The following is a 27998-nucleotide window of genomic DNA, read 5'->3' as shown; positions in this document are numbered from 1 at the left end:
AACGACAACTGAACATTATATGTTTTTATACGTTTTCCTCTCATGATCACAAATGTTTGTTTTGTGCTCTGCTGCAAGCGCTACTTGCCCATGTCGCAGCCCGACTGTGTTTGCTGTTGGCCTTTGTGACCCACGGCGAGACCCATTGGTGCTGCTGCGGGCCCACTCTGCCCCTCAAATATAAGAGAACTGAGGATGGTGGCCGAGTTTGGTGGGACTCAGAGGGAAGCCCGTGTAGGCGGCTGGCGAGGCCATGTATGGGTGAGGAGGGGGCATTGGCGGGGCGAAGGCAGGCTTGAACTGGTGGGGGTGGTGGGCGTAGCCAGGCTGTTGATGAGGATGGACTGTTGGTGAGGGGAGGAGCCTGTGATAGCCAGCTTGCTGAGAATGGCTGCCGAGGCCCATGGTCACCTGGTGGACTATAGCGCCCCCTGGGGCGTGGGAGAGGCTGTAGCTGTGCTGAAGTAGAGGAGGGTGATGAGAGGTCAACATAGGGTGAGGGGCTGTGGTAAGGGGTACCCTGGGAGGGTAAGATAAGAGGGTGTGTGGGGGCGGGGCACCTAACTTGTGCTTGGGGCTGCCATGCGGCAGGTGGGGGAAGTTGTGTGTGTGGACAGTAGGGGGAATAAAGGCGTGAGGTCGCAGTGGCCCATAGTTGCCGTTCCACTCTTTGATGTTGTGGTTTGAAACAAATGGCTGCACCTAAAGCAAGACAAAAAAAACCCATTATATTGTCTGAAAACATCAAATCAGTATTGCTAAACTAAAGAAAACATTTTAAGAATAAACTTTTAAAAGGGATACTTGACTCACTGAGCCATTATCAGCAGTAGAAAGTGAATATTTTGTCCAGAATGAATTTGATGACTTCAGTAATTTTCATGTACAATTAATACCATTAAAAACAAGTTTTCCACTTGCTGTCGACAAGAGATTACATCACCTGTGTTGACAAAGTAGGTAACAACCAATCATGGCTCAGCTTGCTGACCAGAAAAAAGGTGGAACATGATTGGTCGTTACCTCAGCACAGGTGATCTTCCGTTAACAGCAAGTGGATTATTTTCGTATTTTATTTTTTTTAAAGGTATTAATTGTGTATGACATTATCAAATTCATTCTGGAAAAAATAATAACTTCTTACTGCTGAAAATAGCTCAATGAGTTAAGTATCCCTTTAAGCATTCGCTTTTTTTCCCCCCAGTATATAAACAAATCAAATTTAGAGTTGCGTACCATCTAGTAACTAAGCAAAATTCTCAACAGCATTGAGCTCTACTGGATGTAGGTAGATGTGTAAGAAATGTTGTACTGTATAGTTGGATTCAGTATTTTCATGTTGAATTCTCTTTTGTTGTCATGTTTTGCTCTCCAGCTCTTTATTTCAGCTGTTGTTGTTTTGAATGTGCTTGACAAAAAAGTTGAGGAGTTGAAAATGTGATGCAGCGGTTGTTTAAAGATCCATAGTTAGCATCCATGCTAATTTCCATTAACCTGTCTATGGCGTTATGTTAGAAGACTTTTATTAGTATGGTTTGGTTGAACATTTTGGTCATTAAATATACAGGTACTATGTTTGATTTTACAGTAAACCTCAACTGGTAGTGACGAACAGCTTGAAGCAAACATTGCTTGTGTTTTGGCGAGCTGCTTGATAACAAAAAATCTCCAACAATTGTAGCATTTTATAATGTCTTGCACAGTTTTTGGAACTTGCTATGTTGGTGGTTGTACCAACAACCACAAGTAGTTGAATCTGGGATGGTCTCTATATGGAGCTTTTTCACCTAATCATGGCTGGGTCTGGAAAGTATTCCTTGTGACGAACGCAGGTTCACTGTCATTTGTACCACTTAAATAGCAAATATAAAGAAGGCAACAAGACCTGTCCAAGGCTCATTGGGTGCTGGTGCTGCTGCTGGAGTTTTTGTTGCCACGACATAAGGGGTGTTGATTGGAGGAGGGGGATTGAGGAGGCGGTGCTCTGTTGTCCTGTAATGTTGCAGCGCCCTTTGGATCGGGACCATGACTCTAAGACTTGATAGAAAATAATTTCATCAGTTAAGTCGCTGTACAAAGGTCTAAATATTCTTTACACTGCAAGGAGAACTGCTGATTTAGTCCGCATGACCAAGACTACAGACAGGGGAAAATAAAAATTGAGAAAAATGTCAAACAAGCATGCAAAGTAATGCGGTACTTTATATTTGGAGGACACGATCCCCTTTAGACTTTTATAAAGCTGTAACATGACACATTTTGACAGAAGATCTTGTACTGTAAAAGCATTGCAGATTTGAATGCATGAAGACTGCAATGCAAATTGTACAAAGCTGGACATTCATTTCCATGTACAATACAGTAAATGAATTCATTAGGCAGATGTGACTTTGGGGCACTTAAAAATTCATTTGTTTTGTTTATAGTACAGCAGCCTTTTTGTCGTGGGTGAGAAAATACATCATATTGTATACTGTTAATGTATCTTATTTCCTATATTTTAAACTACATATACCTTCTGTCTATAATGATGAATCAGTGGAACTGAGCTGACTGATTTTCCTGCAGGATAATAAAAGTATCTACCCATTTACCGATCCATGCATCATCCTGGGAGCTAAGGTGCCAATATATGGGGGCTAGGCTCCAACAAAAACATTCTCTTCAAAAACAGGCAAATTGTGAACCAATTACACAACGGTGGCTTTAGACAATCTTTACTATGTATCCTGAACCTACACACAAAGGCTAGACTTGTTTATTAGGGGGTGAAAAATGCATCCACCTTTCCCTCCGAGAAGAGTAAATTCAATTATCAAAACCATTACAATTTAAGTACTGTGCTATTACAGATTTATAGTAAAGAACCTTGAATTAAAATATGACAACATTTGAAAGAAGTATGGTATGTAGGAAATAAATACATTTGAAATCTACTCTGATGGAGGGAAAGTTACTAGTTGTCAGAAACATCAAATTTTACTAGTTTGGATGCATCGAAAGATAAGTGAGGTTACGTCTGCTGGTTTACAGTGATCACCTGTTGAGACCTCTATGATCCACTAGAGGGCGGTAAGCCCCTACTGGTTCCATCTGGCCTGCAGAGTAGACACCCAAAACACCTAAGTGGCAGACATTCAAATGACATTTTGCACTGCTGCAGGAATCAGACCTGGGGGGGGTCAGAGCTCATGACTGGCACAAAGATTGCCATTTAGTGCATGATTAAAAAGAACAAGGTATCAAACATTTATGATTTGGTGGATTGTAATGATAACAGACTGCGGTCTAAAATCACAGCACAGTCAGAAGCTCGGTTACTGCAGTCATTTGCCTCATCTGACTGTATTAATTATGTACGACGGCATATTAGGGCCACGTCTAAAAAAATTTTTTAATCATGGGGGCCATAATAATATTCTGAGAAAGAATTTACAAATTTACGAGAGAGAGAAACTTGCGGCATTATAAGGTGGCAAATTGGCGAGAGAAAAAACTCACACATTTCCAAGAAAAAAACTACCAATTACGACATTGTACAGTGGCAAATTTGCATGAAAAAAACCTCTTCCTTCCAACATGCATAAAAATGTTGGTAACATTAGGACCACTGTGGTCATTTATGCTAATGTATTGTGGGAAAAATTGCTAAATATTGAGTGTCCACGTGTGCACATAAAAGCACCACATATGTTACGTTTTACTTTAATTTCTATGTCACGGTGAGGGCCGATCAGCAACTGTGGGTGGGCCGGATGTGGCCAGTGGGCCATACTAACTTACTGCCTAGAATTGGTCTAAAAAGGTGAATTCAGATTGTCAATCCAAAATTCCTGTTAGAAACATGTGAAGAACTCAATGAAATTCAAAAGTAGCCGGATAGTCGTTTCTTGATTTTATGACTTCATTTCAGCACTGAAAGTGTCAATGCTAACCTGATCTCTGGAAACGCTCCTGTGTTCCTTGAGTGTTGTTTTGGACTCTCATTGGTGGAACCACCATTGTCCTGACATCTCGAGGCCTCAGACTTTGCACTGCAGGGGAAGGCAATGGTGCTACCACGGCAGCCAAAGTTGGGCGGCTGTTGTGGTTGCTATTGTCAAGGAAACAATACGGACTGTTTCCATGGGGGGATGTCGAAGTGTTGGATGTAGGGGAGCCCTCTACAGTTTCACAGCCACTCTCGTGACCATCATCTTCAGACATACTGTACACAGAAGAACAACTTGGTTGGTACAGTCAAAATGTGTGTATTTTTACTCTTGTGGAAACTTAACACTTAAAATTATTTGGACAACAAACACCCACAAATGGAAACCAAAAAAAACAAAAAACCTGTTGGGTCTTTTGCAGGGTGATGCAGATGGGCTGGAGTGCGGAGAGTTGGATGCAAATGAACTGGTGCTGAGGCTGCTGTCAGGACTGCTAAGCGAACACACTCTTTCCATCGTCACACTGGAGTTTCTGCATACCTCACATACACACGGTTCTTTACGCCTACATGGAGAACAAAATAGGTTATATTTTTTGAGGGCACAATTCCAGTCTGTTGCAACATTTACAGGTCAAGGCTTGGAATTATGAAAAAGGAAATGACATAACTGCCTTTTAGCTTATACTCAATGTTAAAATGTTCTCCATATTGCATTTTCCTGGAATCGTTTTTTTCCCCACCATTACAACCATTTAAAGATACTCACCCTCTTAGACAGCACAACTGTGGCTTGTCTTCCTCTACCTCTTCACTATCTGTAGGTTCACTGTGGATGCTGATCACACTGTGCGTCGGACTCGGTGTGTCACCCATGAGAAGCGCCACATCTCGCTGCAGCTCTTCGTTTGGTACATCCTCTTTGAGGCAGCCCACCCCCTCTTGTGAATCATCATCCTCCTCATCCGAATTTTGATGTGTGTGCTGCTGTGTTTCCACCTGAGGTACCTCCCTCTGAGATTTGCTGATTCCTGACGCAGCCTGACCAACAACATTGGCCATTTTGGGGGATCGATAGTGAGATGTGTGGATGTTAATTGGGTGGGACAGGTTCCTTTTAAAACAAGAGGGCATACATAGTTAAGTTAAGTTCGAATGAAGCTACTTAGGAGCAGCAATGTCTAATAGCATATGTTGATAATGTTATACCATTCAATATATTAGGAGTGGAACGGTTCACAAAATCCACGGTTTGGTTTTGGGCTCACGGTTTTCGGCTCAGTTGTATGTAACTTTAGAAAAATTTATTATGTCTTGGAGTTGGAATTCAAAGTGTATATTATTCACAGCTAATTACTATTATTATTATTATTATATTATCATTAAAATTATTCAGCCAATGCGTGAAAGAACCGAACGGAATGCAGACGGACTGAATCAAAAATATTAAACCGATCGGTTTTAACGGTTTTCAAAAAACGCTCGACCCTCTGTATGTTATATGCTCTATACAGGACTAATAAACACTCACCTGTTATGATGTTGTTGCCTGTTTCTCTTATTAGCAGACTGGGGCCACACAACATGCGCTATGCCAACGTTGAGAGTCTGATGTGCAGAGACAGCTGGCACATGATTGGTCAGGAGCGGCTGCTGCATTAAGGTACTATAACGTACTTTCCTGTGTTAGTCAAAAATAGAGTAACCGAAGAGAAAAAGCAAAACACTTTAGTGCTGTACTGTTGGGTCTATCGAATGCAAATTTGACACTTGTGACTAACCCCCACTCTCTGATTCTTGATGCACAGACTGTGTTGTCATTGATTAGGGCAGACGTGGGTGGTGGGACAGGGTGAGTCGAGGGCACACCGACTGCAGTCATCTGTGGCCAAGGTGCTTGTACCAGGAGCTGCTGACCCCGATTTGACCAAGCTGGCTGTAAAGACAGGACAGAAATTCCCAATTATCATATTAAACATCTTATTGAGGATTTTTAATACAGCAATCACAGATATGCTTTGTGTTTGAGCAAGTAATTCATAAAACACAAAGAAAAAAACACACTGTTGGTAAGTATGTATGTATATGTTGGGGAAGATGTAACTGTCTAGTTCATGTCTTACCTGTGTTATTACACTAGGCCTCACTTGGAGGGCCTGGAGAGGAGGAGCTTGAGGTACCATTGGAACTGGGTAGCTGACCGATTGGTTAAGGTTACCTTTAAAAGAGCCAACAAAAATAAATTCAAGACTAATAATTTACATTTGTACTGTATTTCCAAATGATCTGCTAGGGATGAAACGGTTGATCGATGAAGAGTACTACAATATGTGTCGGAACTGCTCTGCAGTGTGCGTAGTAGCACATCAACAATAGTGAGAGCATTGGCAGCGAATAGGATACATTGATTGTTAGTATTATGCTCCATCTATGTTCAAATATCACAGATTAGATCATCATTCATCGTCTTCTTTTGACTGCACAATCAAAGATGTCCTCAAGTCGTGCTTTTCAAGAACTCTCGTACTTGTTTTTTTTGTAGTCTGTTTGGTTATCCAGATACTGTCATTGTAAGTTATCAAACAAACCTCAGTTTTGCTCCACCTGTTTGTACTGCTTTAATTGCATCACTCGCTAGTCTGAACAGTGTACAGCAAACATTAGTCCCGTTCACATTCTTGGAGCAGAGAAGAGAATGAGGCCACATAGTTTGTTGGGACAGATATTGATACGCTTGGAATTTTTACTGTGCTTTTTTGCTTTTGGTATTCAAAATAAAACATGTTGCAACGCTTTGTTGTCTCCAGAAACTTAAAAAAAAAAAAAAAAATGTGGGTGTCCTAAACTTATTTTAGCGAAAAATCTTTTAGCGATAAATCTCTGATCTATATACCTTGAATGTTGGGTGGACAAAGAAGAATGGATGGGAAGGAGTCACTGCACCCAAACTGACCATTCCTTGCTGTTAGAGCAATACCAGGATGCAACACTGAAGGAGCTGATTGAGCAATAGGCTGCATTGGAAACAGTGAAAGAAAATACAGTAAACTGGTGTTGATAACCACACACAATAGACACATTGCAAAACTTCACCTGAGTGTGAACTGGGATGTTGTTGTAGCCCAGAGGGAGGCCTGAGGAAGTAGTGGGACCAACAGGCGGTCTGGAGAAATGAACGGTATTCTGGTTCAACGCATCAAATACTGTATTGCTGGGGCGGCCATGGCACACGTCCATAATGCGAAAAGATGACTGCACACTGATGAGGAGAGAGCAGAGAAAGTGTGTGATCTACACTACCCTCCAAAAGTACTGCAACAATGAAACTAATTAGTTTATATTTTGCTCATTTGGGTTTCACATCGAAAGGTGAAAAATAAACAAGGGATGAAAGTGTACATTCAATAAACAATTAAGATGGCATTATTTGTAACTGAACACTACCATTTTAGGTGATATAAAATATTGGAACAGATAGACCTAAAATAGAGTGAATAATATACCGTATATTTAAATCCTTTGCTTGCAATAACGCCAAGCTTGTCTGCCTTATTGATATTATGATTTTGCTTTCTTGTTTAGTGATAATCCTCTTTATTCTCTGGTAGCAGGTCAAATGCATGCTCTGTAATGTTTATCATGAGAAGTACTTGAACAGTATTAAATCTTCTACATTTTTTTTTGCCCTGATGAAATTGCTTATTGATTTGAGTCATTATCTTGCTGTATATTGAAGGATCTCCTAATTAGTTTGTATTTTTCTTTAAATTGTGACACAAAATGCTTCTGGCTTTAGACAGAAACAATAGTAGTGTTGTTTCCAAAAACTTTCACAATAAAGACCAAGGCCCCTTTTTTTCAGGCTTAAAAACAGTATTGCATAAATGACCGGTTAGTTTGACCTGACATTATGTAAACTTACATTTGAGCAATCCCTTTTTACATACATTGGGAAGAGGATAATATGCAAATTTGAAATGTGTGACACGGTGTCAGAGTAATTTATCAAAGGCTTACTGGTTACTATGTGGGTGGTCCAACAGATGAGTCATGGTGAGGAAAGGGTGACTGAGGACATTGGAGGGAACAGTTCTGTCCTCTGCATCTATCAGCAGCATGCTCTTCAGTAGAGAGACAAACTCCCTTCTGTCTGTTTTCTCTGCCTGTATGTCACTGTTGTCAGGACTCAACACAAAGTTCACCTGAAAGGAGGGTACAGGGAAACGATCTAAGAAAAATATGTATGAGAATCCCTGGAACCCCATTTACTTAAAAAGCTGATGGCTACTTGAGTGAGGAACAATTAATCATTGTTCGGCTAGAACCTTACTTGATCCCTACCTGTCTGTTTAGACTTACGTGTGCAATGTCGTCCAGACAGTTAAAGATGTATTTTCTGGCTTCTTTGGATTTAAGTCTTGTCTCTTTCTCATGCTCTTCTGTTGTCTGGGGGAAAAGCAAGTAAGTAAGTAAATTGTATTTATATAGCACCTTCCACAGACAAAAAGGTCACAAAGTGCTTCACAGATTAAATTGATCACAATAAAAACAAAATAAAACAATCAAATACAAAATACACAAAATAAAATTCAAAAAGACAAAAAAAGTACCAACATTTTTAAATAATAAAGTATGGTATAAAAGACAAAATGGCTTAGGACTTTGTAAAGCGTCTATATTCAGTGGCTATTGTCTACATACTCCTGTTCAAATGTGGGCTAAGAGAATGTGTGACCAAGAGAAATCATTTCAAAACATTTTCGACTATTAATGTGACTGGTCTTGTACAATTCACTTGAAAAAAAAATATTTTATATATATACATGTGGTTACACTTGAATTTTTTTTAAGGGAGATTAAAAAAAAATGAAACAATGTGGTTACATGAGTGCACACCCTTATGACTTGGCATATGGCTATGTTCAGAAGTAACCAATCAGTCTTGAAACTCAAGTTAAATGGGAGTTATCACAAATTTACCGCCATCTAAAGTGCCTCTGATTATTCAAAATAAAGTTCCGATGTTTGAGTTGCTGGCTTGTCGAGATGACGTACAGCTGATTCTATTGAATTCTAATTTGTAAATACATAGCTACTTAGAAAGCATGTTGCTGCTGCCACCATTTTTCACTGTGGGAATGGTGTTCTTTTGGTGATGAGCATTGCTGTGTTTGGACCAACTACCTTTCAGAATTATAGCCAAAAAGTTCAGGCGCATGTCCTCTCCCAAACGTGTGAAAATATGTTATGAAATGATAAAAACAAAGATGTCTGTGTATTGTGAACACGAATCACCACAGGTCCACGTCAGGTTGTATTATCATTGTATTGACAGAGGTCCACTAAGACCCGAGGTGCATCAGAAAAGAGAAGTTCTCTATCAAATTTATTCACAATTTGAAAACAAAATCATTGTGTTGCATCTTCAATTTTGAGGCACTTTTCCACTACAGGCCTTGCTTGTCCTGGCCTGGCCTTTGTTGTTTCTCTAATACAAAAGGTACCAATCATTTAAATGTATTAACTGCATGAGCCTCCACTGCTTTCAGTGTGTGGGATTCTGACATGATATTTCATGTATCTCAGCCACTAACTGGTTTTGTCTTGCTTTTTCCCCAAAACATTAAGAACAGTTGTAATGTCACTATTATAGCCCATATCAAATGCACAGAAAGTTGAAAGAGGTTCTGAGAAACTGTTCCATTATCACTGTATGGCCTTAAAAAAGTGTAATGGCAAAAAAAAAAAAAAATAATAAAAAAAAAAAAAAATCACACCACAAGGGCGGAACCAGGATGTTTTGGTTTAGAACCAGTACAATGGAAAAGGGGGCATTTGAAAGCACAGTGTACAGTTCGATTAAAATTGACTGTATAAGAACGCTAAAAGAGAACTTGATACAAGGTTAAATAATGTATATTTTTATCTGTGTGCATGTACTTTTAGTCTCCAGGAGGGGTACGCAGATTCTGATTTTTTACAGAAGAAACGGGAGGTCTTGGTGCCCTTGTTGAGCAAGTGCTCTGCAGGTAGGCCTTGGGTCTGAGAGATGTAGCGAATCTGAGCGAGTCAAGACAGAAAAAAGGTCAATGTTTATTATGAAACATAACACCTGAATTCAACTTTGGTGGGATGTTATAAAAAAATGACTAAAAGTAGCCAATGTTAAGGGCAGACAGAGAAACACATTGCAAGACTGAAAGATAATCTCACTGGGTACAAACACTGATTTAATTTCATCGATCCATTCTGGCCATAAAGTTTGAATAATTAGTTTGTTTGTTTTCTTCACATAATAAACACAAGATTTCAGACAGCATTGGACTCAAGACCCTGTGAACATGCACAAAATAATCATAACTGTGTCTGCAAACTCCATGATCAAGTTTGTGGTTATAAATACATTTTGCTGTGTCGTGTGATAAGCAATGAGCTGTGGCATTGGGCAGCATACTTTGGGGGGGCTCAAAGTGCAAGTGTAAGCGAGTACTGGGTGACATGCACACTAGAACAACTACTGTGCAAACATTTTATAAGGAGACTGCTCAAGTGTATCTATCAAGGATTAACATGCTGAGAAAATGATAACTGATTCTGATTGCCACAGAGTTGCGTCAATATTAAAAAATACAGGAATACAATGTCACTGTGAGCATGTTGTAGACCTTTCCCAGGCTCCTACATTCCCCATGGGGGGGAAATTAAGTTGGCGTCCCAGTTGTGGAGTTAAGACCACACAACACTGTTGCACATTGCCAAGAACAATTTCCTGACTCACTTAATATTTAAGTGGATTTTCATTGCTTGATCTGACTTTCATCATACAGTGAGAGATAAAGCAGTCACAAAAATTATGACTTAAAAATAATAAATAATTATTATAATGACTGCATACTACATGTACAGAAGTTGACAATAAAGATACAGTATATTTAGTACTTGGACGCAATCTCCTGGGGAAAATACTTTAGTGTAAACTATTAACTCATTCATTGCTAGCCCAGTTAAAATAGATTTTTTAAATCTATAGCAGGCAATGGCAGTGAATGAGTAAAAAAGAAAAAGAAAAGATTATTAAAAATTAGGGGTGTTAGGCGATCGCATGACTTCAACAGTTAACTCACAAATGTTATATCTGTTCTAAATGTACAATTAAAAAAAATCTAGGTTTTCATGCTCTTGTTAACAAAAGTAACTAATAGAAATAGTTCAAATTAATTTTGACATCTATAGTCGTCAATGGCAGTGAATGACTTAAAGTGTACCTTCGGTGCCCCATTTTGAGGTAATACTGAGGAAATGGAGCAATATTGTTAAGTTTGGTAAATATCTGGTGTTCTCATTTTTGTGTCTAGTCTTGTATTTGCCAAAATAATTCCCCTGGATAATTTTAGTGCTTGTTTCCATGTTTGGGCAGATGTGACGTCACCACGTTAACGGCGGTCACTCGCACCCATTAGTTACTATTGCGTAATACGCCAGAGCACCCTATGGATGTAAATCAGTCATCGAGACTCCGATATTTATTATTATTTATTTAAACATAAAGAATATAACCTGACCCGACAGGCAGGCAAATACATTCCAGGAGCTATTATAAGCTTGCTTTAATAAAACCAGTGTAACAAGAAATGCGTTTGGATGCAGTTTTTCTTGACAAACCATATATATTTATCTTTCCGAGCACCACAAGGTATACATAAAAAATAAAAATTCAGTCTATTTAGATTTTTTCACTTCCATCTTCTCCACAATAAATATTTCTAAATGGTGATATAAGCCGTATTGTGAACATGTGTTATTGAAGAGTATTACCTGATCATATTCCAAAGCACCGGGGTAGAGGGGCCAACCCAGGAAGAGCTCTGCTATAACGCATCCCAATGACCACATATCAATAGCTTCACAAAATGGCAGGCCCAAAATAATCTCTGGAGCTCTAAAAAGAAAAAGAAAAAAGAAAGAAAAAGAAACTGAGGTCAATAACAGGTTACCTCTTGGTCAGAGCTGCTAGCAACAGATCAAGTAGAGGGACCAACAAGACATCATCTTTCAGGACTTTTCAAGGATGTTTGCTTGGCAACTATCTAAAGAAACTGCTCAGGGAGTGAAAAATAGATTCTTATAAATGAATAGTGATTCTTTTCATTATAAAATAATAACAACAACAACGAAATGCTTGTGAACGTAGAAAACGTGCAAACGCATGATGAGGAGCAGCGCCTGCCAGGGAGTCTACAAGACGCACATGATGGGACAGTGCGTTGCCATATATAGTCTACAATCACACAAAACAAAAAATTTAGCACAGTATCCAAATATGTAATGCAGCAAAATTAGGGGTGTGCATCACTCCAATGATAATAAATAAAAATAAAAAGCATCTATGTAAAAATACTGTACATTTTCAAGTGGAATGATTCCATTCAGTGGGATTACAATTTGATTCGATATGATACGACTGAAACCATCATCTCTATTAATCTGCAACATGAAAAGCTTTTGTTGTGGAATTTTCAGTAGGTACGCGAGATCAATAAACTAGTCTGGAAAGACATTGTCTTTTGGGTTTCTTTATTTTTGAAGCTTCTAATATACACAAGTCTCACGGAGAAGTCTATACAAGATAGTGTGTGTGAGTGCGCAGTAAATTATCATGGGAAAAAATGTATGCAGCCGGTTTAAGGATTGAGGAGGGTGAGTTAGACAGGAAGACGAGCAGTCTTAAAACAAAAGTAACTCTTTGTTTTCTGTGTTGAGCAGGCTTATCTGTCAAGGTCACTCCGTTATTGCTTCATATACAAGAAGTGGAAGGCCCATTGTTAAAAATGCAGGTGTACACAAAAGTATAAACATGCTATGTTAATATGTGCAAAATAATTATTTTCCATAACACTTTCTAAAGTCCAAATTATTTAAGTTAATTAAATTCCACGAAACAACAAATAATTAGCAACATCAAAACAATTTAGTTTGTTTTGTTTATATAGCACAATTTAAACGCAGTGCAAGGCGAGAGAATGAGGCTTTGAACTAGATTTCTCACAAACGACGATTCATTTTGTACAATATCTCCATTCTCGACACATGAAGTGTGACATGATTCGACTAAAACGATTTTCCGTTTCGAATCAGTTTTCATTACACTCCTAGCGGCAATATTATTTTAAGATGTGGTTCTGCCTAAATTGTTAATATTTACAATTGAAACGCCACTGTTTGCTAAGGCTTTGAAAATCATCATCACATTTATGTTTTGTTTGAATAAGAGCTAATGGAAGTCAGAACATTATATTGGGGAAATAATTGTGAGATTCCCAGCCCTGGTAATTCCCGTGTTTCAAATATGGGTAATCGGCTAGTGACTTTAGACAATATCAAGTGATTTGCAGTTCCCAAGATTTTAAGATTCACCCATAAACAGTATTAACATTTAGAGTAAGTCAGATTCACCCATAAACAGTATTAACATTTAGAGTAAGTCAATGTAATGGTTGACACTGACCCTTCTCTCTTTTTCAAAGTAGCCACAAGAGACCCTGTTAGAGTCTACTTTGTCCTTACATGTTTAATGAGTACAAAGGTTGAAGAAACAATTGCACAGCAAAGATGGCCAGCTGATTGTAACTTGGACTGTAATGGAGGACATATTTGAGCCAAGCAGCTAAGGACAGAAGGGGTGTTCAGTGCTCTTTAGTCAGCCCAGCACAGCAGCAGCAAACATCATGTCTCAAACTCTTGTGTACATAAAGCATCAAAGCTTTGCGCACAGGGGAGCGAAGGAAATGCAAAGTTTTTTGTTTTGTTTTTTACCAATAGTAGCCATGTTATGAGTAAATATTACAGTAACCGCAACCAGCTAAGCTCTTACTTTCTTTATATTAATTTTCCCAAAAATATTTCTGTTAAGCGATGCAGAGTGCTAGTAAAGAAGACCATATGTTGTATGCTTTAAAAAAATCTTAACATTGTAAGATTACAATAGCAGTTGTACTTTCAAATAATATATCTGATCAATTTGACAGGCTGCGCAGAAGACAAAGCATGTGTGTACAAGTGGACATTACAGCGAAGGTTAATTGTGCAATTCAAACAACTAGTAAACCCGCAATAGTAGTAAGAGGCAGTTGTACGAAAACAATTGTTTGTCATGCTTGGGCACGGTCTCTGAGTAATAGTGCTACAAATAGCAGCCACTGCTGTGACGACCACAGGGGGAAATGACAGTTACCAAGCAACAACTGGACCAAAGACTATAATAATAGTATAGTATGGTCATAAATGGGGGCACTGCTTGCCATCGTGTATGTGTGTGTCAAAAAGTGTGTGTCTATGTGTCTCCGCACGTACATATACAAATGTTGCAGTACGGCTTTTATAGCACAATCTTCTTTTTTTTCTGGCCCATTTGTCCTGTAACAGTCAATAACCGCAATTTCCTATCAATTCCATAACAGGAAGAAGCTAGATTACGCAATGAAACAATGACGCAATGTTTTTGTTCATTCAATACAGAACAGAACAAAGTGCAAAATGCATCACTGAGGTTTAGGATCAACAAGGGAAGACTTTCAATGAAAATTTCTCAAACAAAATTGTTTCTTATCGTTATAGCTCGTCGTAGAGCAGGACCGGATTCATTCAATACCTTGCTTGAATGATAACCAAATACAGGTAATCCTCAATTTACGAACACAATGGGTTCCGAGAGGTTGTTTGTAAGTCGAATTTGTTTGTAAATTGAATCACATTAAATTTTGTTTCAAAATTAAATTTGATAATTTTTTTTAAATAAAATAAAAATATGTAAAAAAAATAATTAAATAAACACATTTAACTATATACCTTATATATACAGTACATACATTAAATTACATCATCCATCCATCCATCATCTGAGCCACTTTTCCTCACAGTACATTCAACTTTTACACAATACAATGCAATAAAAACAAAATAAATATGCTTATTATACATAGATGGTGGAGGAGTTAATGAGTTGAGTTTATGTGAGGCTGCTGAAGTGGAAGACAGCGTAACGGTCTCAGGAAACTACTATCCCACTATCCAGCCTGTTTTTCATGTCTCCCTATTTGGCACGCAGCTGATTCCAATGACAGCTCATCAGCAAGCTCTAGAGAAGCCAGATAACGATCCTCACCTGCATTGGAATCGGGAGACATGGAAAACAGGCCGGATAGTGGGCCGGATAGTGGGCCCGAGGACCAGGGTTGAGAAACACTGGCTCAAGCCCTATCCCCCCACTGTCTCCAGCCACAACATGTTACTTGCTATTAACACGGCAATGACTGGGCATTTGAAACCTCTGATGAGCATGAACCGTCCAAAAACGATTTTAGATTTTTTTATCAGTTTTCACAAATATTCAAACCTCTCCATCTCCAGAACCACAAAGTGTGTACCTGGCCATTTCAGAAATTCAGACAAAACCAAACGAAAGAGAGAGACAGAGCCAGAGAGAGTGAGAGAGAGAACGAAGAAACAAGCAAACACAAACAAGGGAGGTAGGTGCCTGTATGTACATTGTCCCCAGGTTATCCAAGAGTCGTAAAAAGCAAAGGTCTCCGTGTACCCCTGCCATAACAGCTCATCACAAAACACACAAATACTGTAACAGCATGAAAACATGCAAACCTGGCTCCAGAACTAACTGGTCACACCAGAGAGCAACTGTTGGGACAACATGAACGCCGCTGCAATGTGGAGATAAAAGATGACATTTACTGTCTGTGCGTGTCATTGTCTTTCACTACAACAAACGACTGAGCCAACATGGGGCATCCAAGTTTGCAGAATTAAAACTCTGCCAAGTGCAGACAGCACCTACTGCTAACAAAATAAATATATGAGTCTGTTAACCACATCATGTAATGCAATACCCAAAAGAGTTAGAACATTTAATTCATCTTGATTTTGATCCTGCCTGTGGGAAAGGTAATCACCTCATACGTCAGTAACATCCCATCTCAGAGCAAGCGCTTAACTGTCTACAACATGAATACTGGTATACACACGAATGAGCGGGACTGTACAATCCCACTGTTATGGATTTGAGTGGTGTGTGAATTGATGAGATGGTTGCAAATATTTTGAATTATGAGCTATATAATAAAAGGAACAGCAGCTTTCATTCAGACATCCTTTTGTAAGCAGTCTATGGCTTTGAGGGGAAACAAACACACACGTGGCTTCTTGCCTGACGTAAAAATCAAACTCTACTTGTATTCTGAAACAGTGGACTAAGGCCTGACAGTGTGAATCAAATAACTCAAGAGACGTTATAGTCTAATACAACACCTCTTTTTATCACAGAGAAGCTCTGTAAGCATCCTGAACAGTCTTTCCCCCCACCTGATCTGCTTAGCTGAATTATTTAAATAGCCCAGTTCTCCATTTACATCGTGTGAGCTGGTTTTACTCTTAGGCTTGAGGAACAGTAAGCAGAGCATGAGCTGAGAATAGTTTCTGAACAGATCAAACAGATATGATGAAGCCATTTATATTAAGAAATTACCGGTAAGACGTTTAGCACATTAAACTGCCCAAGTTTTTCAGTTGGTCTTCTAGACAATTGACCGATCATTATCATTTATTTTGAATTCATTCCATTAAAAAAAAGATTAGCTTTTGTAAAGCCCGTATCTCACTGAGCAGCAAATGCTTGCAAACATATTGAATTTGGGGTTTTGTTAGGGTTCGTAAAAGGTTGCAAACATATTCAATGTTTTAAGGACATTTTCAACATTTTAAAAATTTTCTGGAATCCATTGTTTAGCCAACAGTGACATATTATGTGTTTACAAAACAGTCCTAAACATTTGTAAATGGTAGTAAGATGTGTCGCCAATGCTAGACTCTACGTTTCAAATATATGCAAACCGCTTGTAGCGTCAGCACCAGGGAAGAGGAAACAAGGCACAAAGAGGAGGTGCTCATAGCCTATGCTCATGTTCAGACTTGCTGAATGGAGTCTACAGTGTTTCGTCAGTGGTGAGTGTGAGTTTGTGAGAGTCAAAAGTCAGGTTTCCATCCAATTTTTTTGACTTTTTTAAACAAATTTACTGAAAATGCGCAAAACGGACATGCGACTTATGCCCGTTTCCATGTGTTCTTCTTTTGCGAATATTGAGAGGGGACTCCGCCAGTATACACCATAAAGATGGGATCCACCAGTAATTTAAAAGAAGAAGAAGACCAGGAAGCGACTGCGCCGAGCGATGATGTCGTACGAGTTTGCTTTTGTAATTATTGATAAACCTATCTAATTAAGTGCGATTAATCTGTGTTAATTCATGATTAATGTGATAATTTTTTGTGGTTAATTAATCAGTTAACGCTTTAACTTTGACAGCACTAATGGAAACCCAACTAATGCATGCTTAAAATTACAGTTGAGCAACTGCACCCTTGGTCGACCTACTGAAACTGAAAGGGAAGTGAGTGGTAATAGTTTGGTGTCCCTGTTTGTAGATTAAATTGGGGTGGAAATGAAGGAATGTATGTAGAAATGTAAGATTTGTGTTGCCAAGTCATTAAAGATAGAGCTGATTTTCACCAACATACATCAGAAAAGTGGAGGAATCTATCATTGGCTACCTTTGCAAGCATTCACCGCTCAGAGAGATCCGAGCTTTAAGTCCGAAGTGCATCCTCAGTGGCATGCACTGCTTTGCACTACCAACATGGCTGCTAATTACAGACAGAGCTCGTTTAAAAAAAACGTTATGCCAGGCTAGCATCTTTTTTTCTTTTGCCTCATCTGTTGTTGTTGTTTTTAAGTAACTACCGTAGCGATTTCTGGAAGAGAATGAGGAAAATAAAGTAATCAGAATTTTTTATTTTTGCCATATCACCCAGACGTACCTAGATTGATAGAGATTTGTGGTTCAAGCAGGTTAAGCAGTCAGCCTAGTCCCCATAAAGTTCAAAAGACGTAATTTCACATATGCGCTGTTGACTTTTTGTTTAGTTCATTGATTGTGTAACCTGCGTGAAGTATCCAGCCTTTGGAGCTGGTACCCAGTGGCACTTGCATGAGCACACCCAGGCACACACAGGAATGTTGAAATGTTTTTCTTGGATCCAAATATGGGTTTTCACATACCACACTATTCAGCAGACTGCACATAAAGTGACTTCCCCCATCGCCAACCGCCCAAAATTGTCCCCTTTTCACTCAGCAATGGTATTGGCATTGCTGCCATTGCTCAACATCAAAATGCAAACAAACACAGAGCCAGACAACACACACAACAAGCACAAGTGCCACATAAAGCTGTATGTTATGCAATAGCTTTCAGCCCCATGCTCACCCATCTCGGGGTGGCGACGTGAGAATCTAGCTTTTACTGATACTTACAGCACACTTTCTACTTTACTTTTCTCGATGAACAGGTTTTGCTTCAGATCAACAGACTGTGCTAAAATGTCACCAAACAATTCTGTTCTGAACAAAGTAAAATTGTAAGTTGTGCTCCTTGCACAAACACTGTAACAGAATGTTGCACAAGTGGAAGGAATAACCTGCTCCAAATCAAGGCACTTGCTAAGACTTGTTAGAGAAAGCATAAGTGAATGGGTTGCCTGCAGAAATACTTCTTGGCATGGCAACTACCTTTGCAAAGGAATAAAAATGAGCCATCAACAACTAGCACTAAATATGAAACTAGTCACCCATGTTGTTCTTTTATACTTTGTAGCGATAGTATGTTTTAAACAAATTTTCTTTTAAATGTGTGGTGTACATTGAGGTTAAACAGATCATACTGAGAAAATAAGTGATTCATTTTTTTGTTCCTCACTGTCATTTTAGTTCCCTCCGTTATGCAAGAGCAAATAAAAAGTGTGACTTCACTTGTTGAATGTGGAAGAGGCACATATGAATTCAGGCATACATCTAGCAATGCAAACAGACAAGACAGAGAAGGGGAATTGGACCAGCACAATACAGGACAGTGTGACTAAGTGAAACTGCAAAGTATTCGGTCACATATGTGCAATGCATGCAGGTTCAGTCATACCTTTCATAATACTATGTGCAATGTGCCTCCATTTTGTACTATGACCCAAATTAACCAAATGCAGGTTTTTATTGTACCTGATGTTAAATGTTTACCTTTGACTAAAAGTGCATTGCCTCACCTGTAGTATCTGGACTGAAGGTAAGTGGAACAGACGGCCTTTGAGACATGACTGGCGGATCCAAAGTCAATAACCTTAACTCTGTAGGGCTGTCTGGACGGGTCTATCAGCATGATGTTCTCCGGCTTCAGGTCAGCATGAATCAAACCGAGGGATTTCAGTTTCTTTAATGCTGTTGCTACCTACAAAAACAACGTACCAACTTTTATTTCGGATTTCAGGTTGCAATTACCATTGAGGATTCTTTATTAATCATTACCTGCAGCAAAATAGGCCTGATGATTTTGAGTGGCAGTGGGCTGAACTTGTTCTGCTTGAGGAAGTCATAGAGGTTTTGCTCCAGCATCTCAAACACCAGACAGGTGTGACTGCGGTGCTGAAAGCACTCTAGAGCGCGCACCACGTTATGTTCATCTGCATTCTCACTACTCAACCGGGCAAGTATGTCCACCTGTAAACAAAATGGCATGTTAACTTCACATGAAGAAATTAAAAACCTAAATTTTACATGCATGTCTCCTAAAGTATTAGTTAACATATAAGCAAACGGTGTATTCTCACCTCAATTTGTCCCTGACGTGCATATGATGGGTGGTTCTTCAGTATTTTGACAGCCACTACTTCATTCGTTCCCCTTTTCCAGCACTTCACCACCTGACCAAAGGTGCCACGGCCAAGGAACTCCAACACCTCATAGCTGTGTTTCAATGAGCAGAGAACCTCGTGCTGAACTAACTTGTAGTCGCCATCTCCTGTTCCTGATCTGTTTGTGGTAGCCATTGCCTCAGTTGTGATGTTAGACCTGATGTTTGTCCCATTCGATTCATTCCCAATGCCAGCCGATTTCCCAACTTTGTCTTGAGCAGGCAGTGCCCCCTTACACCCTAGTTTAGCAACATCATGATTCCCTGTAGTGGTCTGCAACATTGTAGACGAAGCAGGCAGTGAAGGTAGATCAGATATCTCATCCACTATCTGCATGGCTCCAACACAGTTGTTATCCTGCTTTAGTTCTACAACTTCACCTCTCTTCTGTTTGCATTTCTGGGTCACACCTGAGTTTAGGTTGACATGTCCCCCAGCTGCTTCATTTGTGCCCCTTTCCTTCTCTTCAAATAGTCTCTTTTCGTGTAGTCCTTTGTTCTGACAATACGACCCCTGATCTTCAATCCCAGCTAGGTCTTTTTCTCTCCTCTCCAGAGTGCGCAATCCCACTGGACGAGGACTACTTTCGTCACTTTCGCCGATTGCTGTTGTCCAGTGCAATCTTTCAAAGTCATCAACTGTTGATGGGAATACGTTGTTGGGGTAGGCAATTCCGTAGTTGACTCCAATCACATAGGTTCTAGGTGGGGGTGGTATGGGAAAGGCTCTGGTGGTGTTATTACTGCGGTGGGCTTCCCCTTTGTGTTTGCTGTTGGTTCCTAAGGCACTTGTTTGAGCTGAGTGCAGGTGTGATGGCTGAATCAAGACTTGTGAGGCCATACCTGAAAAGAAAAAAGTTAAACCAGTCTCATTAAGTCAATCAATCCTTTTTTGACACTTCTCCTGTAAAAGAATACAAAGAAAATCTGGGACCAAAAAAAATGCCGAGTTAAGAGTCAGAGGCAGGATACACAGAGGACTGATCACCTGTAAATCGCCATCTAGTTGACGTGAGTTTGTGATGCTAACCGGCCGCTAAGCTAATGTGCTCTCGACGAAACGGCATAAACATGCACATTTGTGTTATTCATACCAGCTAGTAATGTCTACAAGCAATCACAAAATGTTCTCGCTCCTCTGATCATTAACCAATGAGAGACATTCACAGCAAAATAACGCTTGCAGCAGGGTTGCCGGTTACGGCAAAATAACCACTGCATAAACAATCTCAGGGGGAAACATTTTTCAACAATACACTTGCCTGAAATGTACAGAGCATGACGCCACAGGCTGGCTGCTAGCGTATATATATATATATATATATATTTATTTTGCCTCTACAACACGAGAATCAACCACACAGGAGAACATAATGGACTTTCTTGACTCTTGCAATTTGCCACTGACTTCTGAAGGTTTGCGTTTTCTTTGTATTTGCCAAGTAAATGTGCTTTATGTGCTTTAAGCAGGTATGTTACAATTAGACCTCGCAGTGCTATTATTCCGAAGCACCAATCACAAATCAATTGTTCAGAAATTATTACCAATATTGTCAAAAATATCATCACCGCAAATTTCTTTGAAATATCGTGATATACTTTTTAGGCCATATCACCCATCACTACTAGTTCCACAAACATAATCCGCCTGAATTAGTTTTGATCCAAATTGAGTATTTCAAACCACATCAAATCTTGAAGATTCAAATCCCGATTTGGAAATCCGATCCTTTCATTAAACCAGATGTGTGCCTGTGTTGGCCACCAGCCCAAATAAAGCATCAATCAATAATTATGTCATCTTTTGTTCATGCACATGTGCAAGTAGCTATGATGATGTTAACACTGCATGTAGGACCATACAAAAAATATATATATATATATATTTACATTTTAATACCATTATTCCAGAGGGGTATTTTTGTAGTAGTTTACTATTTTCTTTATTGCTTAACATGTTGTATTGTTTAGTAAAACTCTAAATAATTTTCTCAGTTCATCATATTCAACTCCAGATGTTGAAATACTCTAGTCTCCTAATTTTTCAGTAAAGGTGCTTTAAAACAATGTAAAGGTTGGGTACCACTGGTTTAAACCGTAATTACAGCATTTTCAATAGGTTTTGTCGAGATGATTGTTTTGACATCCGTCATCTATACACTATTCAAAAACACAAAGTATTCCAGGTTTTAACAAAGTTGTTGTAGTTACACACACCCTGTCTGAAAGGTTGAGCCAATATAGCACTCTTACAGAAAAGGGGAACTAGTATACTGTAATAGGAGATGAGGGAAGCCTGTTGTAATGTAGCGGGTTAGTTTCTCACCGAGTAAAACTACAAAAGCAAGCAGCATACAAGAAAACGGTACACCATAAGGCTGACCCATTTAATATATAAAAAACATTCAACCTCCACATATTTACTAGGCTCTTCATACTACAAATATAGAGTTGAAAATTTGCTCTACATTAGTCTTGTATCAACTATGCAGTGCTAAAAATTAAAATGACAACCAAACACAGCAAAAGGAACATTTTAAAGCACAAATGCCATATCAAGACACGGGTCTAAAATTGTGTTACTTACACAAACCTGGACTGAAATGGAAGGCAACAATTCAAGCCATGAATGTTTTAGTAAAAAGTGACAAGTACAGCCTTTCATGTGGTAACTGAACACAATTTTACTGATTTACAAAGACAAAGATTGTGGTAACATCACACCTGGCTTTGAATTCATTCTGGCATGTCAAAGCTGTGTCTGCATTTTAATGTGTTCCTTTCTTTGCGACATGTGAATTGGAGACTGTGAACATTGTGGTCTTTGCTCAATCACAATTTATTCACAATGGCAAAGTGTAATAACAGAAAAGTCCTGCTGTGAATAACAACAAACAAAAAGGGACTGAAGACTGTTTATGGAGTTCAACATTCGGACACCTGATTAAGTAAAATGAAGGCACTGTTTTGTTTGAAAAGAAATTGCCTCCGTGGAACCAGTGGCTTTTCCCAACTACTAGACCTGTCTCACATAGGGTCAAGGGTCAGACAGGTAAATTGGGTGTGCTTCAATCAAAAACCATCTGACCAAACAAAAGACATTGACTTTTTGAATACTGTTTCGAATTGATGATTTCTCTCATAGGGACTATTTGTGGTAGCCATAGTACAAAAAGATTTTGTGATGGAACAAATGGGAACAAGATGTCAAAGAAAACATTTTCCACTTTTGTGACATATAACCTGTCCTGTATGTACGTTACATTTCATTTGGAAAAACAAACTCTAGTCTTTCTAGTCTAACAGCGTGGCTCATCTTTTGGTGGCAATATTTGCCCCTTTTTAAAATTTCTTTCAAAAACAGCTCTAAAGCTGACAAACTGCAAGGGCATCTTCTGTGCACAGCCTTTTTCAGATCACAGATTCTTGATATTTGTCAGCCTCCCTGACAATTTTTATCCTCAGTTTTAATTTTAGAGGGACGTCCAGTTCTTGGTAATGCTGTGACATTTTCTCAATCGGATGATGAGAGTCTTCACTGTGCTCCATTGTATATTTAATGTCTCAAAATTCTTATCTATGCTTCTTCTGACTGATCACAATGAGATACCCGTGATGCTGTGGTGTGACATTCTTTGCCTGATCCTAAGCCCGAGCATGCACTTATGATGTGACTGCAACTACTATGAGGCAGCATGGCTCAGTGGTAGAGTGGTCATCGATCCTCAGCTCTTGTGACCATGTCAATGTGTCCTTGAGCAAGACACTGAACCCCGATTTCCTCCCAGTGATCCCGGCAGCGCCCCGCATGGCAGAAGCTGACCACTGGTGTATTAATGTGAGGTTTTGTAAAGCGCTATATAAAAAACAGCCCATTTACCATTACAAAAATGTCAGTATTCTTAACTCTTTGACTGCCAGACGTTTTCAGAAAAGGGATGCCGTCAGTGCCAGCCGATTTAAGCATTTTGACTGATCTTTCAAGGTCCACAGAAAATGTTCTGTTTGGACTATGGACTACTAAACACACGTACTACCAAAGGAAAGATTGGACTTTCATCTTTCATCAGAAAAAAAAAGTTTGTTTCTACCTTATTCCGTTCTTTAGTAATCAACAATAGAAAATGGTTAGTTTGACCCAATTTCGCCTGTTTTGGACCAAAATACGGAGAAATCAAGCTTTTAGTGAAACGATATTATTTCATGCATTCTAGTGAATTTTACACTTCTTTTTGTCCATGAATGATGCCACAAACACCTAAATAGTGCTTTACTTCTATAAAACACTACCACCAAGAATGAAAAAGTGTTTTTTGATAGCAAAATACGTTTATTTACATTCAACAGTGTAACAATTTGACAACAATTTGGCAAACTATTTACAAATGTGTGCAACTGTGGTGCTATTTACAAATATGTGGATGTTTCAACGACAGTTTTTCTTTTTGTAACACTCTCCTGCGTGCAAAGAGACGCAACAGCATTTGCACAACAGATTGCCTCTTCGCGTGCAAAAGCTCCACTTTCTTGCAGGCCGTTTTTTCCGGGGAATAGCAAGTATATACTGCAGTGTGTGCTGCCATAAAGTCTAATATCAGGATCATGCTACGGTTACGTTACGGTGATGTTACGTTGTGGCTTCCTCATGTCCTTCGGTTGCTATACCGAGTGGTAGATGTTCTGATCCATTTTATCCACTCCATTCATGGTGGCATCGTAGTCCAGAAACAGTGTCTTCTCCGTGATCAGACTGTACCCGCTCCTCCGATGAATATGCATTGGACTCGGGGTACTCTTCATTGTCCGATCGAATGTCCGCTTGTGCAGCTCCGCGTTTTCCGGCGTTAGCAGCGCTAGCCGGTGAGGCTTTATGACGAGAGAATAACAGCCGCGTCAATGCTTCCAACTCCGGCGTCAACCTCGGGAGTGACCATCATCATCATCATCAATGTGCATTGGTCGATGCTTTTCGACTACTCTCCATCGTCCGATCGAATGTCCGCTTGTGCAGAAGTACCCGGCCGGCTATTGTGCGCGTTTTCCGGCCTTAGCAGCGCTAGCCGCGCTTAGCCGGCGAGGCTTACTACGTGATAGTAACAGTCGCGCCAAAGCTTCCAACTTTGGCGTAGAGCTCGGAGTCATCATCATCGTCGACATCAATGCGCTTTTTAGTATTGATTGATGCTTTCCGTCTTTGAAAAAAATGCTCAAGCGCGAGCTGCTTGTAACCGGTTGCTTGGTCAAGCCATTGTGGCTTGGATCAGCCATTGTCTCCTCAACACTCTAGCTCCGCCTCACGTCTTCTACTGACGCCCACGGTGGGCGGCCCATCCAACCTTGTGCAAAGAGAGTCATCGCTGCCCTCTAGGGGCCAAAACGAGTCTTTTACTATTCAGATATGCCTGATACTTTCAGCACAGCTGCCCAAGGCTTTCCTGCACCCGTTTTTGAAAAAAAAACAAAAAAAACATAGGGGACGTCTTTTAACGTCCTCGGCGCCCTTCCCTAGGTTTATGCTAAACGTTTTATAACGTTTATGGCAGTCAAAGAGTTAAATATCTTAACTTTATTTGGAGTTATTCAAAGACACATTAAATGGTGGTAGTTGTGTGCTTGCTTAACACGAGTTTGAATGAGATGTGTTAATTCTGAAAACAGACAGATCACCATTTTTCAGAGGGTGTGCACACTTATGCAACCACATTATGTCAGTTGATTTTTTTCACTTCCAATTCTAGAAGATTTCCTTTCCCCTCCAATTGAGTTGGACAGGTCAGAGGTCACATTAAGAGTAGAAAAAGTTTTGAAACAATTTATCGTTGGCTCCACATCACAAAAACCTGGCATTTGAACAGGCGTGTGCCGTGTACAGACTTCAGCCACCGTAAAAAAAAAAAAAAACACCACTCTTTAAACTATTACTGAAAATGCAAAACTGACTCGGAGCAAAGAAATTATATCAGCACAGGATCCCAAATTAATTAACCTTGGTTTGACATAATGACTTTGATATTAGACTTCAAATTAGCTAGCATTTACTCTTCCCTTGGATTTTTGTGGCATTTGTTTCTGAGAACATAGTCAGCAAAATGTGTTTGGAGAAGAATGTGATAAACAAAGACGACTAACCAGTAGGGTTATTACTATTTTTCAATCTGTTTTTTTACCTGTGAGTTGACATTTTCGCAACGTGGCTAGTGGCGGCCCATCTCAAATTTTGGCCTGCAACGCAAAATCATAAAACAAATTCTAATATTGCCCAAACATTAAATGTTTATGATGCCTCCAGTTTGAACTCGAGGTCATTATAAACGTCTTTAATATCAATGTTAAATTTGGGCTGAAATCTTTACTAATCAGTTGACCAGCTTCACGGAAAGGATCATTCTCAACTTTGAAGGTTTCATTTTACATATAAATGTGTACGCAGGAAATTAACACAAATGAAAAATAAAATACAGTGCTTCCATGATGGTAACGACTTATTTTTAACTGCATCCACATTCAACACCCACAGCTGCAGGTCTGCAAAAGTATAAATAGTGACCTGATGCCACAGACTAAGCAACCAGTAATGCAAAAAAGGCTCTCCACCATGTAGCTTCTGAGGACCAACTATTTCACCTTGTGTGTCCTTGTCATGCGGCCACCCGACCATGTCCATCAGAACTTTGCAGAACACTAAATTACCCCCCACCCCCACCACACACACACACACACACACACACACACACACACACACACACACACACACACACACACACACCTATATCCCGTGTTTGCTACAGCAGTAGCCTGATACCCCACAGCTTGGTGACCAGATCCATGCCTGAAATGGAGAGCCACGTATCACGGTGGATGCTTGTGGATATGGACACGCAAAGAACACCAGCTGGACACGCAGTTTGTTAGTGATCAATCTAGGACACAGTAACCATATGGGGGGGGGGGGGTTTGTTGTTTGGGGGGAAGGGCAGCAACAGTCTGGACACCTGTTGAAACCCGTGTTATAATTAAGTGACAGACAGCTCGAGTACTAGTGTTACTTGAAAAGTTCAAGACTTTATTGAACGAATTACGACGTACTGTATATGCACCGTACATAAGTGTTACGTTAGCAGCTCGGGTTGCATAATACGGACCACTTCATAACAGGTCATAAGTTAGTTAGCGATTAATTTCACATCACCATCGAGTTTGTCAGCTCAGCCAGACTACTCCAAATAAATAACTGTCAAAGCGTTTATCATAAGTGTACTTAAATGTCGGCAAGCGGTTCGCGTCAAAGCTAACCTGCTAACGCAAACGCGACGAAGTTGGCTAGCTTATTTGTTAGCAAACAAGCCAGGCAGTCGGCAATGGGCTAAATCATTTCGGTGCACCAGTCAACTCTCCCACTAAAATCATGAGCACAATACAGTTTTATTTTTAAGATGACTTACCTTCAGTAAGACCCGTAAACCAATTGAGTCATCGCGTCAAAGAGGCTAGCAGCGAAAAGCCACGCCACCGTCAAACCCTCCATCGGTGTTGCTGCTACTGCTATTGCTGCCATCTTGTTCGACGTCGAGTACAGCTCACTGACTTTTTGCGCATTTGAAGCTCCAAATAACAACAAATAACTAGCAGTTACCAAGGCCAGCCATGACCCGAGGTTTCCCGATACGTCCCACGTTTCGTCAAACGTTGCTTTTGAGTCTGCTCAGGGCGAAAAATCAGCGTTTCTAAACTTCTGCATGGTAATACGCCTTGTGGCTGACAGACGTAGGGGCTGCTGCTAGCTGTTGCTTCCTCGCATGTGTGGAATGTTGGGTAGGGTTAGGGGGAGGAGAGAAGGTCTCGAAATGTCAGCCAGTGACAACTGAGGAATTAACTAAACATTATAGTCTGGTGCGGTATGTCAGAACTATGCCTGAAATTAAAAGTTATTGACAAAATTGTTGTTGTTATTTTGTTGTTGTCTCCTGTGTGTGGTTTGTTTCGGAGTCAAATAATCCTGACACATCAGGCTTTCATTCCATTTTTCTTGCACTCAACCTTGTTTTCTGGCACCATTTTCCAAATGATCTCATCCAGGTTTATGTCACATACTGTAATGTGCCCTACGAAGTTATACTGTCTACAATCATAAACTTGGTGTATAAGGCAAGCCTATTATTTAATCACAAGTATAATATCAATGCATGTTGAAAATCAAATGGCCACCAGAAAATAGCCGATGTTCCATCATTTTCAATGTTTGTTTTGTTATTATTTTATTA

General features: G+C 39.7%; 1 protein-coding gene across 3 annotated transcripts; it reads right to left on the bottom strand.

Annotated features, from left to right (window-relative positions):
- Positions 1-9: 9 nt before the first annotated feature.
- On the bottom strand, positions 10-27523 carry hipk3a (homeodomain interacting protein kinase 3a). 3 transcript variants are annotated; one of them, XM_086074399.1, is made up of 18 exons: positions 27180-27523; positions 19655-20580; positions 19353-19544; positions 19094-19275; positions 11747-11870; positions 9872-9991; positions 8291-8377; positions 7949-8133; positions 7025-7190; positions 6825-6945; positions 6055-6149; positions 5713-5867; positions 5463-5612; positions 4701-5045; positions 4336-4497; positions 3936-4207; positions 1886-2037; positions 10-702 (listed from the first exon to the last, which is right to left on the bottom strand). In XM_086074399.1, exons 2-18 carry the CDS (start codon positions 20576-20578, stop codon positions 175-177), a joined length of 3960 nt encoding a protein of 1319 aa, XP_085930525.1. In that variant the 5' UTR covers positions 20579-20580; positions 27180-27523; the 3' UTR covers positions 10-174. The 3 variants fall into 3 exon arrangements, with proteins under 3 accessions (XP_085930525.1, XP_085930527.1, XP_085930526.1); XM_086074401.1 differs by lacking the exon at positions 27180-27523 and adding an exon at positions 25905-25923; XM_086074400.1 differs by lacking the exon at positions 27180-27523 and adding an exon at positions 22325-22454.
- Between the last annotated feature and the right edge of the window lie 475 nt (positions 27524-27998).

This window comes from Leptonotus elevatus, chromosome 4 (genome assembly GCF_054856555.1).
Source record: "Leptonotus elevatus isolate MCC_2025b chromosome 4, RoL_Lele_1.0, whole genome shotgun sequence".
NCBI classification, from domain to species: domain Eukaryota; kingdom Metazoa; phylum Chordata; class Actinopteri; order Syngnathiformes; family Syngnathidae; genus Leptonotus; species Leptonotus elevatus.
Note: the sequence above shows the minus strand (reverse complement) of the source record. Positions and strands in the feature narration are given on the sequence as shown.